Raw genomic sequence first — 15,326 nt, forward strand, 5'->3', positions numbered from 1 at the left:
TCTTCCATGAAGTCAGTGCTATCACAACAAAAATATTAAGTCTTTTTGTTTTTTACAGAGACAAACATTCTGAAATTTATATGGAAATAAAGTTAGCTAAAAATAACTAATAGAGCTCTAAAGAAAAAGAACAGGGAGTGAAGATTTACTTTCTCAGATATTGATACTTAGAATAATTAAGACCAGTGTGGTATTGACACAAAGACAGAAAAATAGCCCTCAATAGTGATCTTATATGTCTTCTGTTAGATATATTTCTGTGTATTTGATATTTTTGATGCTGTTGCAGATTATTTAAATTTTTTTTTAAGATCTTATTTATCCATCTGACAGAGCACAGGCAGAGGGAGCAGAAAGCAGAGGGCGGGGGAGAAGCAGACTCCCCACTGAGCAGGGAGCCTGATGGAGGCCTCGATCCCAGGACCCTGGGATCATGACCTGAACCGACAACTGACTGAGCCACCCAAGCGCCCCGCAAATTATTTAATTTTGTAAATTTCAGTCTCTGTTGCTAGTATCAGACACACATTTGATTTTTCTATCTTGCTCAACTCTCTGATTAATTCAACTACTTTGTAGATTCTTTTGAATAACACAATCACATTATCTAAAAATACTGATATTTTTACTTTTTTTTTTTCCAGTCCTATGCCCTTTGTTTGTTTGGCTTTTTCCGTTGTCTTATTACTTTTCCTGGGCCTTACATACAGAGTTGAATAGAAATGATGATGGCAAATATCCTTTTCCCTTTCCAGATCTCAAAGAAAGTATTCAATATTACAGTGAAGTAAAATTTTCTGTGGTGTTTAAGAATTTGTGTGGAAATTTTCTGTTAGATAAATAGATGTTAAATTTTATCAAATGCTTTTTCTGAATCAAAATGATAGAGGTTTCTCTTTCATTCTATTAATCTGGTTCACTTTACTGAATTGATAGTTTGAATGTTAAACCAACTTTGAACACCTGGAATAAGCTGAACATAGCTATGACACATTACTGTTAATATTTGTTAATATTTTAAGATTTTTGCATTTATCACATGAGAGAGTCTGACCTGAACTTTCTTTTTTTTTAAGTAACTTTGTCAGGTTTTGGTATCAAGGTAATGCTAGCCTCATGAGTTGAGGGGTAGTTTGGATATTTTGTAACTTTTCTAACCTCATTTTTTTTGTGGTCAGTCTCATCAGGGTTTATCAGATTTATTCGACTTTTCAAAGAATCATCTGTTGGCTTTGTTGATATTCTCTGTTGTAATTTTAAAAAATATCCACTAGTCTCTTTTCTTTGGTTTTAATTTGCTGTTCTTATATAACTTCTTTTTTAAAATTAACATATCATGTATTATTTGTTTCAGGGGTACAGGTCTGTGATTCATCAGTCTTACACAATTCACAGCACCCACCATAGTACATACCCTCCCCAATGTCCATCACACAGCCACCCCATCCCTCCCACCCCCCACCACTCCAGCAACCCTCAGTTTGTTTCCTGAGATTAAGAGTCTCTTAAGGTTTGTCTCCCCCTCTGGTTTCATCTTGTTTCATTTTTCCCTCCCTTCCACTATGATCTTCTGTCTTGTTTCTCAAATTCCTCATATCAGTGAGGTCATATGATACTTGTCTTTCTCTGAATGACTTATTTCGCTTAGCATAATACCCTCTAGTTCCATCCACGTCATTGCAAATGGCAAGATTTCATCTTTTTAATGGCTGCCTAATATTCCATTGTATATATATACCACATCTTTATCCATTCATCTGTTGATGGACATCTAGGCTCTTTTCATAGTTTGATTATTGTGGACATTGCTGCCATAAACATTGGGGTGCATGTGCCCCTTCAGATCACTACATTTGTATCTTTGGGGTAAATACCCGGTAGTGCAATTACTGGGTCATAGGGTAGCTCTATTTTCAACTTTTTGAGGAACCTCCATACTGTTTTCCAGAGTGGTTGCACCAGCTTGCATTCCCACCAACAGTGTAGGAGGGTTCTCCTTTCTCCGCAACCTTGCCAACATCTGTCGTTTCCTGACTTGTTCATTTTAGCCATTCTGACTGGTGTGAGGTGGTATCTCATTGAGGTTTTGATTTGCATTTCCCTGATGCTGAGTGATGTTGAGCACCTTTTCATTTGTCTGTTGTATATATTGCTTGCTATTAATATAGCTACATTGTCTTTCTTTTGGGTATTGTTTGCATGGTATAATTTTTAATCCTTTTATTTTCAGTGTTTTATGTTTAAAATGCTTCTCTTTTATAAAGTGTATAATAATAATAATTTTTAAAAGTTTATTTTATTTCTTTATTTGAGAGGGAGAGAAAGAGCAAGCAGGGAGAGAGGGATCTTAAGCAGACTCTGTGCTGAGTGTGGAGCCCAGTGCAGGGCTGGATCCCATGACCCTGATATCATGACCCCAGCCAAAATCAAGAGTTGCCTGCTTAACCGACTGAGCCACATAGGCGCCCCATATAATTATTATTTTTTAAATCCATTGGTTTTTCTTAAATTTTCCTTTCCTCTGTTTATAATCCATGATGTGATTATTATTCTATCTTTTTAGGCTATTAGTGATGCATTCTTTTATTATTCTTTTAATGATTACCCTTGTGATTACTAAATTTATATTTTTACCACTGCCTGAATAACTCATGGACCTTGAAACTTTACTCCATTTATGTTCTTTTTGTCATTTTGCCATTGTTATATATTTTACAACTATGTATTTTTTTTAATGCAAAGAGCACTTATTATCACTGTTTAAAACAAATGATAGTCACTTAAATTTACCGACAAAAAACCCTGTGGTTTTCATTCTCTTACATTTTCATGATTCTATCTTGTAGCAATTTCCTTTTTATTAAAAAGAACACAGTATTTTTAGTGTTTCTTTCAGTGCAGGTTTGCTGGCAATGAATTCTCTCATTTTCTCTTGTGAAGAAATATGTTTATTTTGCTTTTGTATCTGCTGGATATTTTTGCTGGATATAAACTCTTGGTTGAATATAATTTTCTTTCAGCACTTTAAAGATGTCTTTCCACTGCCTGTTGGTGTTCATTGTTTCTGTGGGAGACTTAGGCATACTCTATTTAAAAGTTTTTTGAAAGTAATGTGCCCTTTCTCTCTTGTTGCTGTTTAAATATGTGCTTTTGTCTTTTTGTTTTAGTTGTTTGAGTATGATATGCCTAGGTTTGTTTTCTTTGTATTCATTCTGTTTTGGATTAATACAGTATTTGAGAGTGTGGGTTGACATCTTTCATAACCTTTGGAAAATCTCAGGGATTAATTCCTCAAATCTATTTCTTTCCTGGTCTCTATCTTTCTCCTGTTTTTCTTGGACTATAATTACATGAATGTTAGACATTTTTAATGGGTCACACTTCTCTTATTTTCTTCTTTATATTTTTTTCTCTGTGCTTCAATCTGAGTATTTTCTACTGATCTGTATTCCTGTTTACCAATTCTGTCTTCTACTCCATCTGATCTTTTCTCAAACTCTTTCTATTGAATTTTTAATAGCAGGTATTGCATTTTTTCTGCTTTAGAATTTCAATTTGTATATTAGATATTCTACCCTTCTGAAATTCTCCATATTTTTCTCACTTGAGTCATGGTTAATATACATATTACCTGTAGCTTTGTTATAATTCCCTATTTTTTATTTGGTTTTTGGTAATTTGATCCTGTTCTTTTGCATTTCTTATAATTTTTCATTAAAAATTGGTGTGTTAGTTTTCAAGGGATTGCATAACAAAGTAACACAAGCCATGTGGCTTAAGCAACAGCAATGTATTTTTCCACAGTTCAACAAAGGAGGCTAAAAGTCCAAGATCAGAGTTTTAGCAGGGTTGGTTCTTTCTGAAGACTGTGAGGGAGAATCTGCCTCAGGCCTCTCTCCTTGGCTTATATAGATGGAGTCTTCTCCTTGCGAATCTTCACATGGCATTCCCCTTTGTGTATGTCTGTGTTCAAATTTCCCCTTTTTATAAGGATACCAGTCATATTGGATTAAGATCCACCCTAGAAACCTAACTTTATTACTTCTGTAAGGATCCTATCTTTGAATAAGATCATGTTCCAAGGTCCTGGGGTTAGGAATTCACATATAAATTTGGAAGGAGGAAGACAATTCAACCCAAACATTTAGATGCTGTGTATGAAAAGTTGTAGAAGCTCTAGGTGATGACTTTTTGAAGTTTTTTTTCTCTTCCTGTCAGTTTTGTACATTTTTAATATTTAAATTCTAGGTTTTTTGTTTTGTTTTGTTAGCTGTGTGGATTTAAAATTTTGTTGATGCTATCATATTCCACTTTATTTTTCATCATATTTGTTTAATAACAGGGTATTTTTAGAGGACACAATTCTCAGGATCCTCACCAGATTTCACTTATATACTCATTTCTAGAGTGTCATTCAAATGACTCTTGAGAACATTTATCTGTTGCAAAGAATCTTGTTCTGTTATAATACAAAGTTGAGGAACTGAAAACTTTTAAATGGCTATTTCTCTTGTTAAAGTAATTTTTAAAAATTAGCCAAATAAATAATTTAGTGACTCATATTTTCTATTATCTTTTGGTGGGTTCTCTAGACATGTCTCTGCTCCCCCTCTATCCTCTCCTACATTCTATTCCAGAGGCATTTCGTTGCTTATGTGGATAAGCAAAGTGCAATGGTACTTATTATGTTATATTGCTAGAGGTGTAGTGCATTTCTTGTACTGCTGTATTTTAGGAGTGTTTCTTCCATGGGGTAGTATTTCTTTCATTTTAATTTTGGGAGGTCTGGGAGTAAACAAGTAATAGGTTCTTTCAAGTGAGGTGGGTGTCTTTGGTATTTGCCTTGGGCATAGTGAAGGGTGGTATATGTCTAAGCCAAAAGATAATAATCATCAGGCAAACTTCTCCCTCAGAAATGTTAGTTAGGGTGAATAAAGGCTTGTGGGGACTAGTATATAGTTCTCAATTTAGAATTCTGAGGCTTTGAATATCACACAGGAAGGGAAGCATATATAATGGTTATACATAATTATTAATTTTGTCAATATTTTAAAAGCATAACTCAGAAAATGCATTATTTAGCATATATTATTTGCAAGTATTATTACTGATATTTTGGATACTCATGTTACAGATTGCTTATATCATTACAATAAAAGGAAAGCCATATTTTGTCCATCTCACAAAACAGTAAGTAACTATTTTATCCTTTCAAATTTTAATTCTTTGTTTTCTTGATTTTTAAAAATGGGTATGAATAGAATCATTTCAATTCAAATGTGCATTGATATCTATATTCATGTGATACTTATTGTATATTGATTATTGGGTAAAATCATAGGCATACAAAGATAAAACATGGTCCACAGTGAATTTATATATTCAGACAAACTAATAGAGAGAGGGAGAATTTTATTATTATATGGTATTATAATAAATGTGTAAATAGTATTCTTTGGAAATCAAGGAAAGTTTTTTGGAAAGAGGTGTAAGATAATTTGTACCTCGAGAGAAGATACCTTATGAGCGCTGTAAAGAAATGAGGTAGTGTAGGGGGACATTCTGTTTAGAGGAAATTGTGTGCAAAACATGGAGGTATGAGACAGAGTTGATTCTGTGGTGGGCAAAAAGTCCATGTGAATTATTAAAGGATGTATTTCTGGAGGATAGAAGTAAAAGATTTTGGAAAGTAGGCAGGAGCCAGGTTGTAGATCTATAATGCCATGATAAGGATATTGGAAGCCAAAAATGTTTTTAAGCATGTACTTTACAGTCCCATTGAGAGTTTAGGCTGTTTTTAAAGAAGAAGTTGAGGTAAGGTGTCTAATTATGTGGTTATATAAGAATTTAGGTGAGTGATGATGGTGACTTGAACAATGGCATTGGCCATAGCACAGGAAAGAAAAATTCAGTAGACCTCAAAGGTGGATTTGTTAGAGTGATTGAGAAAAAGTGAGGTATCTTAGATAATTTAGTTGTTACTTAAGAAAATGGGTAGCTTATAATTAATTAAATGAGAAAAAAGTGAAATATATGTGTGAGGAAGGGTTGAGTTTGGTTTGCAGTGCCTTATAAGACATCCAAGTGGGTTTTCTCCATTAAGTTTATGAATATAGGAATTTGAATCTCTGAGGAGAGAATGACAATAAGGATATAGATTAGCAGTAATCAATAGTTTGGCTGTAATATAAAAAAAGAGAGCTTATAGAGTGCTTATAAATAGACTGGTGACTAAAGATTGAATCCTAGGAAAGATCAATATTTCTGAGATAAGCATAATAAAAAAGAGCGGCCAACATGGAAGATCAAGCTGGAAGGGTTAGGGAGGTAGGAAGAAAAGCAGAAGAGTGATGTGTGATGTAAATTAAGTGATTAGACTGAATGGTCCGAGTTTTCAAAATGATGGCCGAAGTCCAAAGCAATGATTTTAAAATTGCCTTTTGGATCTGACATTCTGATGGTTATGAATCTTTCCCAGAGCAGTTTCAGGGTGAATAAGAATTGATAAAGTGGAGAAACTATGTGTAGACTACTCTATTGATAGAATCTGTTGAGAATTGAAAATACATGAGGAATTGCCAGAGTAGGACACAGGTCAAGGGAGAATTATTTATGAAGGTAATGATTTCATAATAAACTTTTTAATAGCATTAACGTAAAAAACAGTAGAGAGGAATAGTTTGAAATTATAGGATTGGAAAACCATCTTCAATATATGGCACAGGTGGGATTTGTAGCACAAGTGTAGGGTGTGCTTTGAACAATAGAAGTAGTCATCTGGAAATAAAGATGAGGAATGAGGATGGGTAGAGGGGGTCTGAAACAAAAGTGACATGGAGATTACATGAAATGATTGGCAGGAGAGGTGTCAAGTTTCTGAGTTGTTACTGAGGAGAATGAAGGAAAATTCTGACCAAGGTTATCGAGAACTTGGTACTTAGCTGAGCTTAGTGAATATGACTTTGTAGTAATGTTAAGCAAATCTTTTAAAATTTTGTTCTAACCCTAGTTTTTAAGATTCAGGTTTAAAATCTGGAATCAGTGAGCGATAAAGACAAAGATTTTAAAGTTCTAAGTTGGAAATTGGGACCTATGTTATTTTACTATTTGCTATTTCTAGCTATTTGGGTTGTTCATTAGCATGCATTTTAGTATTGTATGTTACTATAGTTAAAATGCTTTCTTCAGCACCTGGTTTATTGTAAATGACAGAAAAGTATTTGGACAATTGACTATGCAAAGGTAATTGGCACTACAATTCCTTAGTAAAAGGACAATTTGTATTATGAAGAATAATTTTTTCTATGTTTCCTGTTTCACAACTTGAGCATGTTTTGTGATTTTTGTCTAGAACATTTTTATCTTCAGTTTCTGTTGTTTACTCTTATGACAAAGATGACACCCAACACTCTCAGCCTTTGTTAGCACAGGTAAGACTTAGCTTTTTCTTATAGATTTCTTACTCTGAGTTATCTTTAAAAATGTAAATATTCTGAAATTTCTAGAATACTATTTTACACATTCACTGAAATTGAATAATTTGGACTAGTTCTTATTTCTACCTGGCAAAATTTCATTGGGTAATTGCCCATGCATGTTAAAGTACTAAGGTAGATAAAGTAATAAATAAAAATGACACATTTAAAAAATAAGTTATCCATTTGTTCTTGTGTATTTTTTTTCAGATGGATTGCAGTTATCATGGATATGTTGCAGGTTTTCCAAATTCTCTTGTGTCACTCCACACTTGTTCGGGACTCAGGTTGTAGCCTATTTAAAGATATTCCATTGCTGGTATTTGATCCTGCTAACTTGAGTTGATCCTCCGTTTATATTTTCTAGTTCTATATTCACCTTTGTTATCTCAGTTCCCTAAGGAGTGAAACAGAATTACTGGTAAAATAGAATTGGTCACCTTGGCAGCACTTGTCCCTGATGGAAGGCTACTTGTTGAGTCTAACAGGTTCTGCTGCTTGAGGCTTTGAGTGGCCTTGAGTGTAGGGAGTGTTGGTTGGTCTCTCCATACTTCTTTAGTTTTTCCAGATTTTTCATGTTTTTATTGATTTCTTAATTTCCTAGCATGGTCAAAAATTGTAGAATGCCTAGATCTGATAGCTATTTTGGCTCTGCCTCTGGTAATTTTTAGGCAGGTAATACCTTCAGTTAAGTCCACACAAAAAATGACATAGGACATTAAGTGTCAGGGAAGAGTAGGTATCTCAAAAAGAAGAAAGGACCCAAGACTAAGGAAGATAGTGCCTAAAGATCTGACAGGCTGGCTTAGAAAATCTATACCCTAGGAAGGGGTCCTAACCTGTTTAATCAGATGGGTCCATGCCACTTATATGCTTTCTTTAAGATAATAAAACATTTCTCTTAGAATATTTGTAATATAAGGCAGTATGCATCCTGTGGTATTACTGGTCCAGTTTTGAGTTTAACACCTCAATGAATAAAGTAGAGAAACCAAGGTGACTTTAAATGTCAAAAAAAATTTTTTTTTGCCAAAATTTCTCATTAGAATGTTATAGTTTTGGTAGAATAATTTCAGACTTGTTTTGATTATTTTAATACTCAGGGGAACATTACAGCTTAAAAACATCTCATATGGAATTGAACCAATGGAGGCCGTATCAGGATTTGTGCACATGATTTATGAAGAAAAATATGATAACACTAGTGTACCTCTCTTAGGAGAAACTAAGACTTACAGCTATAATAATACATATTATCATATCAGAAAAAGTTCAGAAGTAAGTGTTGACTTTTAAATTTTTCTTCCTTATAATTTTGTGAAATGAAAACTACTTTCAGAGCAAAATTTGATGACTTACAGATCTTAAGATTATTTCTTCATTAAGCTTGTGAGATTAAAGTTTAGTAAAGACTTAGGTAGTTAATCTTGGACACATATGTGAATATAGGATTCAAGAAACCAAAAAATTAATGTTCACATGTGGACATTTGGATAGTTAATGTAAATTATTCCTTTTCCTCAATTAGGCTGATAAATTAGGTGAAAATGTCATGTGATCTGGATTTCTAAGTTAAGTCTTTGTTTCAGGAGAGTTCAGAAATGAATACTATTAGTGGCCCACATAAGGTACATGTAAAACAAAGCAATGAATTCTTCTTCCACAAAGGCCTGTAAACTGCTATAACGTCATAAATAACATTCCTGGCTCTAGTGAACTGCCATTGATTGTAAACTCCAGTAATATTTTCTAAACTTTATTGTTTGCCAGAAGTAGTTTCCTAATAATTGGTAGCAGAAAATCTGCCCATATGGAAGACTACTATGAAAATTATCACAAGGCAAGAAATAAAAGATTAAGGTTGATATTTCCAATTGCAGCTATTGCTAAAATTAACAGATACCTGGATTCTTGTATAGCTTGGGATCTCATTGAACATTCCTATTAACCACAGGCAATTTTTGGACTGGAATTTTCTGAATAGTACCTAAATTTTGTATTTGGAAGCAGCTTTGTTATATAATCAGTAGCACTATGTCTCAGTTTCTGAATATGATTTCAATAGAAGGTTAATTTTTGGAAATTCCTCAGGACTCATGTTTGTTTTTCAGAGAACTGAATTTTTCAAGTTACGCCCTCAATATGTTGAAATATATATTGTTGTGGATAAAAATCTGGTAGGTCCTTTTTTATGTATTGTTATTTTAAAATGATTTAACCTTTGTATCTAACTTGATTTCAAGGATGTAATAAAAATTTCAAAAACATTTTTGATAAATGTTTATTTTGCTTTTGCAATTAATAACTTCTTAAAAATTGTGCATAAGCCAAGTGTTTGTTAATTCACTTATTTTATATATGAGGTTCTCTAAATGCTTTTGTAAAGTAAAGCATTTTTCATTTTTTTAAAGCTTGTCAATTTTTCTTTTTTTCAAAAGAACTACATCCTCAGTGAAACCCTCAACCTCCACATACAATGTATTTAACTCCTTCAGCCTCATTGAAAGAATTGCCTTCAAAACAAATATGCTACTTTTTCTAAGTGAAGGCAGAAAACAAGTTATCTGTTTCATTCTTAGTTCTAGGTAAATGAAATGACAGAAAAACAAATGAACAAAATTTTCATATTGAGGATTCATGATTATACTTCTGATCCTGTATGGGTTTAGGTTTTTAATTTGTACAACATAGGTAGTTAGGAGATTCTGAACTATGAGGCTACATTTATTCCTGGTTGGTAAGATCCAAGGGCACCTGTTGGAGGCAAAGAATATTTCTCTCCATAGGAATGCAACTTCAAGCAGGATTCCCACAGATTATCACCAGCCATATATGAGCTCAAAATTCATAAGAAAATTAGCTACCATAAACAAGGGTTAGCAAAACAAAAAATAATAGATTTAGATACAGAAAACCTTCAGATATTAAAATTTTAAGATATGTTATAAAAATATTTCATTCCATAAGGGAGTCTGTTGATTCCAGAAGAGGTGGATATGAGGCAGGGAAGCTGAGCTAAATATTGGCAGAGGTTACAAAAATTGAAGTGCATTGGCTCACTAATGAGTGGGAGGTTTTTTTTTTTTTTTTTTTTTTTTAGCATAGCTAAGCTGACCCAGTACAATGCCAACACATATTCTAAAATCATATTCCGGTAAAATTGCAAAGCAACTAGAAGTGGACAAGCAGAATTTTAAGCATAATCAACAAAAAGAAGTCAATAAAGGGAAAGGAAAACATTATACATTAAATTTTTGTTTCATAAATGTGGGACAAATTTAAAAGCTAAGGTTAAGATAAATTTCAACTCAAATAAATAAGTTATTATATTAGGTGTAGAGGGATTAAGTACTGTAATTAAAAACCAAAGATAAAGACTAATTAAACGCAAGACAAAGATTATCATGCAAGACACATGAATGCACACATTCTCCCTAAAACTGACAAATCTAAAATATGGTACATAATGAAAGTAAAAGACTGTAAAAATATAAGAACAAAAATTCTAAAAAACTTGTTTAACTAGATTAATATCAGACAAAGTAGACTTCAAGATAAGCATAAGTTATCTATTACTGCATAGAAAATCACTTCAAAATGTAGTGGCTTAAACCAGTAACCATTATTTGGTTGGGACCCCAGAGACCTTTTTGGACTAATACCAATCTCAAATCCTTTTAACCAATCTGAAAGCTCTTTATTGATACAGCTTTTCTTTTTACAGGATTACTTTTTAGCCACTTTTTTTCCTCACAGAGATAATAATTGTTCATTAAAATTTAAAAGTGCGTAGGGATACACTTAAAAGGTATCAACTACTTCATTTAAACACAATTTATATTGCTGTGTGGTTACCAGTGTCAGTACGAGGATTGACTATAGCCTTGGTGAAGTTCAGTGAGGAGCTTGCTAAGGAAGCTTCCCTGGTGCTCTTTCTTGAAATAGTCTACCAATGTGAAATTACCCATTTCTCTAATTGTTTTCTAGTGAATGAATACAGAGTTTATTGTGTTTTGTAGTAAACTGGATTTAGCAGTTGTGAGTACATAATTTGGAATCAGGGAGATCTAGTATTGAATACCATTCTTTTTTTTTATTGTGGTAAAAAGCATTTAATATTAAATTTTCCATACTAACCATTTTTAAATGTATAGTTGAGTAGTGTTAAGTATATTCACATTGTTGTTTAACAGATTTCTAGAACCTTTTCATCCTGAAAACCAACATTCTATGCCCATTAAAGCCTAATATCCCCTCTCCCCTGCATCCCCTGCCCCTCTTGGCAAATACCTTTCTGGTTTTCTGTTTCTATGATTTTGACTACTTCAGATAATACATATGAGTGGAATCATATAGTATTTGAGCTTCTGTGACTGGCTTATTTTGCTTTGCATAATGTCCTCAGGTTTTATCCATATTGTAGCATGCGACAGGATTGTCTTCCTTTTTAAGGCTGTGAATATCCCACTGCATGTTATATACCACATTTTCTTTACCCAGTCTTCTATTAATGGACATTTGGGTTTCTTTTACCTTCAGGCTATTGTGAATAATGCTGCAAGGAACATGAATATGTAAATATCTCTTTGTGATCTTGCTTTGAATTTTTCAGGTGTATACCCAGAAGCTGGATTGTTAGAACATATGTTAATTCTATGTTTAATTTTTTGAGGAACTGCTATACTGTTTTCCATTATTAATATTAATATTTCTATTATTAAAAAATTTGAAGTTACTTTGTTGTTGTTGTTGAGCTATAGGATTTCTTTGTATATTCTAGATATTAACTTCTTATCAGATATGTGGTTTGCAAATGCTTTCTCCCATTCTGTAGGTTGCCTTTTCACCCTGTTGTTTCCTTTGATGCACAAAGGTTAAGTTTAATGTAATCCCATTTGTTTATTTTTACTTTTTTTGCCTGTGTTTTTGGTGTCATATCCAAGAAGTGACTGCCAAATCCAGTGTCCTGAAAGTTTTCTCCTATGCCTTTTTCCAGGAGTTTTATAATTTTAGGTTTTACATTTATGCCAATTTTGAGTTAACTTTTGTATGTAATATAAAGTAAGGGTCCAACTTCATTCTTTTGCATGTAGATAGATATAGTTTTTCCAGTGCCATTTGTTGAAGACACTGACCATTTTCCACTGTGTATGTTGGCACCTGTGTTGAAAAGCATTCAGCCATATATACTCAGAGCTTTATTTTTGGGTGCTCTATTCTATTCCATTGTTCCATATATCTGTCTTTATGCCAATACCATATAGTTTTGATTACTGTTGCTTTGTAATATGTTTCAAAATCAGGAAGTGAGACACTGTAACATTCTTCTTTTAGGCTATTTTTTCTATTTCTGCAAAATATGCCATTGGGATTTTGATAAAGATTGCAGTGAATCTGTAGATAGCCTCTTTGGGTACTTTGGGCATTTTAACACTATTTTAACACTACGAAGTCTTCCAGTTCATGAGCATGAGATGACTTTCCATTTGTCTGTATATTCTTTGATTTCTTTTGCCAATGTCTTTAGCTTTCAGGGTGCAAGGCTTTCACCTCATTGGTTAAGTCTATTCTTAAATATTTTATCTTTTTTTTTTTTAAAGATTTTATGTATTTGTTTGACAGAGAGAGACACAGCAAGAGAGGGAACACAAGCAGAGGGAGTGGGAGAGGGAGAAGCAGGCCTCCCGCTGAGCAGGGAGCCTGATGCGGGGCTCGATCCCAGGACCCTGGGATCATGACCTGAGCCCAAGGCACCCGCTTAACGACTGAGCCACCCAGGCGCCCCAGTTTATCCTTTTTGATACTATAGTAAAAGGGAGCATTTTCTTAATTCCATTTGTGCTTGGTCATGTTTGTGTATAGAAGGAACTGATTTTTGCGTGTTGATTTTATGTCCTATAACTGCTGAAATTGTTTCCTAGCTCTGACAATTTTTTTGATGGAATCTGTAGGGTTTTCTGCATATAAAATCATATTGACGAACAGATAATTTTACTTCTTTATTTCTCATTTGAATGCCTTTTTTCTTTTTCTTCACTAAATCCTGTAGTTAGGACCTCTAGTACTATGTTGAATAGTGTGGTGAGGGTGGGCGTGGTTGCCTTTTTCCTGTTCTTAGGGAAAAAAACAGTCTTTCACTGTTGAGTGTGATATTATCTGTGATCATGTATGGCTTTTATTATGTTGAGGTACTTCTATTACTAGTTTGTTGGATGTTTTTATGATGAAATAGTGCTGAATTTTTGTCACGTTTTTGGCATCAATTGAAATGATCATTTTTTTTTTTTTTTTGGTCCTCCACTTCATTAATGTGTGGAATTACATTGATTGATTTTTTAATATGTTGAACCATTCTTATGTTCCAGGTATAAATCCCACTTGGTCATAATGTATGATCCTTTTAATGAACTGTTGAATTCATTTTGCTAATATTTTATTAATGATTTTTGCATCAGTCATCACCAAGGATAATTGACTTCTATTTTTCTTGTAGTGTCTTTATCTGAGGTTTTTTTTTTTTTAAAGATTTTATTTATTCATTTGAGACACAGAGATACAGAGAGAGAGAGAGAGAGCATGAGCAGGGAGAGAGGCAGAGGGAGAGGGAGAAGCAGGCTCCCCGCTGAGCCAGGAGCCCGATGTGGGGCTCGATCCCAGGACCCTGGGATCATGACCTGAGCCGAAGGCAGACACTTAACCATCTGAGCCACCCAGGCGACCTTTATCTGAGTTTTGTATCAAGATAATGCTGACCTCATAGGATGAGTTTGGAAGTGTTTTCTCCTATACAATTATTAGAATGAGCTTAAGGGGGATTAGTGTTAATTTTTCTTTAAATGTTTGGTAGAATTCTCCAGTGAATTCATTTGGTCCTGAGCTTTTCTTTATTGAGATGTTTTTGATTACTGATCCAATATCCTTACTCTTTATTTGTCTGGTCAGATTTTTTTTATTTCTTTGTGATTTAGTCTTGATATGCATTTGGTCTTGGTAGAAATTTATCTTTTTCTTATAGGTTATCCAATTTGTTGGCATATAATTATTCTTAGTAGTCTTATAATCCTTTTTATTTCCATGACATTAGTTGAAATGTCCTCTCTTCATTTCCTTTTTTTTAAAAAAAGATTTTATTTATTTATCTGACAGACAGAGAGAGAGAGAGCACACGCTGGGAGAGTGGCAGGCAGAGGGAGAGGGAGAAGCAGGCTTCCTGCCAATAGGGGAGCCCAATGTGGGGCTCCATCCCAGGACACTGGGATCATAACCTGAGCTGAAGGCAGATGCTTAACCGACTGAGCCACCCAGGTGCCCCTATTTCTATTTTATTTATCTGTGCCTTTTTTATTAGTCTAAGAGTTTGTCAAGTTGTTGATCTTTTCAAAAAACCAACTCTTGTTTTCATTGATTTTAAAGATTGTTTTTCTATTTTTTCATTTTTCTCTATTTTATTCTTTATTATTTCCTTCCTTCTGTTAACTTTTGGTTTCAGATCTTCCTCAACTTTCCATGGAGTTATGGCATGATAAACCTATCGTAAGTTGAAAATATAAGTCAAAAATGCATCTACTACGCCTAACCTACCAAACATCATAGCTTAGCCTCACCTACCTTAAACATCTCAGAACACTTCCATTAACCTACAGCTGGGCAAAATCACCTAACACAAAGCCTGCTTTATAATAAAGTGTCAAATATCTCATATAATTTATTAAATACGGTACTGAAAGCTTAAAACAGAATGACTGTGTAGGTACAGAATGGCTGTATATCTGTATAAATTATGTACCCTTGTGATCACATGGCTTACTGCCACTGCCTAGTATCACAAGAAAGTATTGCACTCCATATTGC

The 15,326-nt window shown here is 33.7% G+C and overlaps 1 protein-coding gene across 1 annotated transcript in view; it reads left to right on the forward strand.

Annotated features, from left to right (window-relative positions):
• The window catches only part of LOC110573135 (disintegrin and metalloproteinase domain-containing protein 5-like), a 145,658-nt gene that overhangs the window by 10,882 nt on the left and 119,450 nt on the right, over positions 1-15,326 (forward strand). Inside the window, exons 4-8 of the mRNA XM_021681556.1 lie at positions 5,135-5,190; positions 7,352-7,430; positions 7,686-7,762; positions 8,579-8,753; positions 9,587-9,652. Of these exons, the coding sequence (XP_021537231.1) occupies positions 5,135-5,190; positions 7,352-7,430; positions 7,686-7,762; positions 8,579-8,753; positions 9,587-9,652 (453 nt within the window). The remainder of the gene's footprint in view (positions 1-5,134; positions 5,191-7,351; positions 7,431-7,685; positions 7,763-8,578; positions 8,754-9,586; positions 9,653-15,326) is intronic.

The sequence above is a fragment of the Neomonachus schauinslandi genome, chromosome 2, assembly GCF_002201575.2.
Source record: "Neomonachus schauinslandi chromosome 2, ASM220157v2, whole genome shotgun sequence".
In the NCBI taxonomy this organism is placed as follows: Eukaryota; Metazoa; Chordata; class Mammalia; order Carnivora; family Phocidae; genus Neomonachus; species Neomonachus schauinslandi.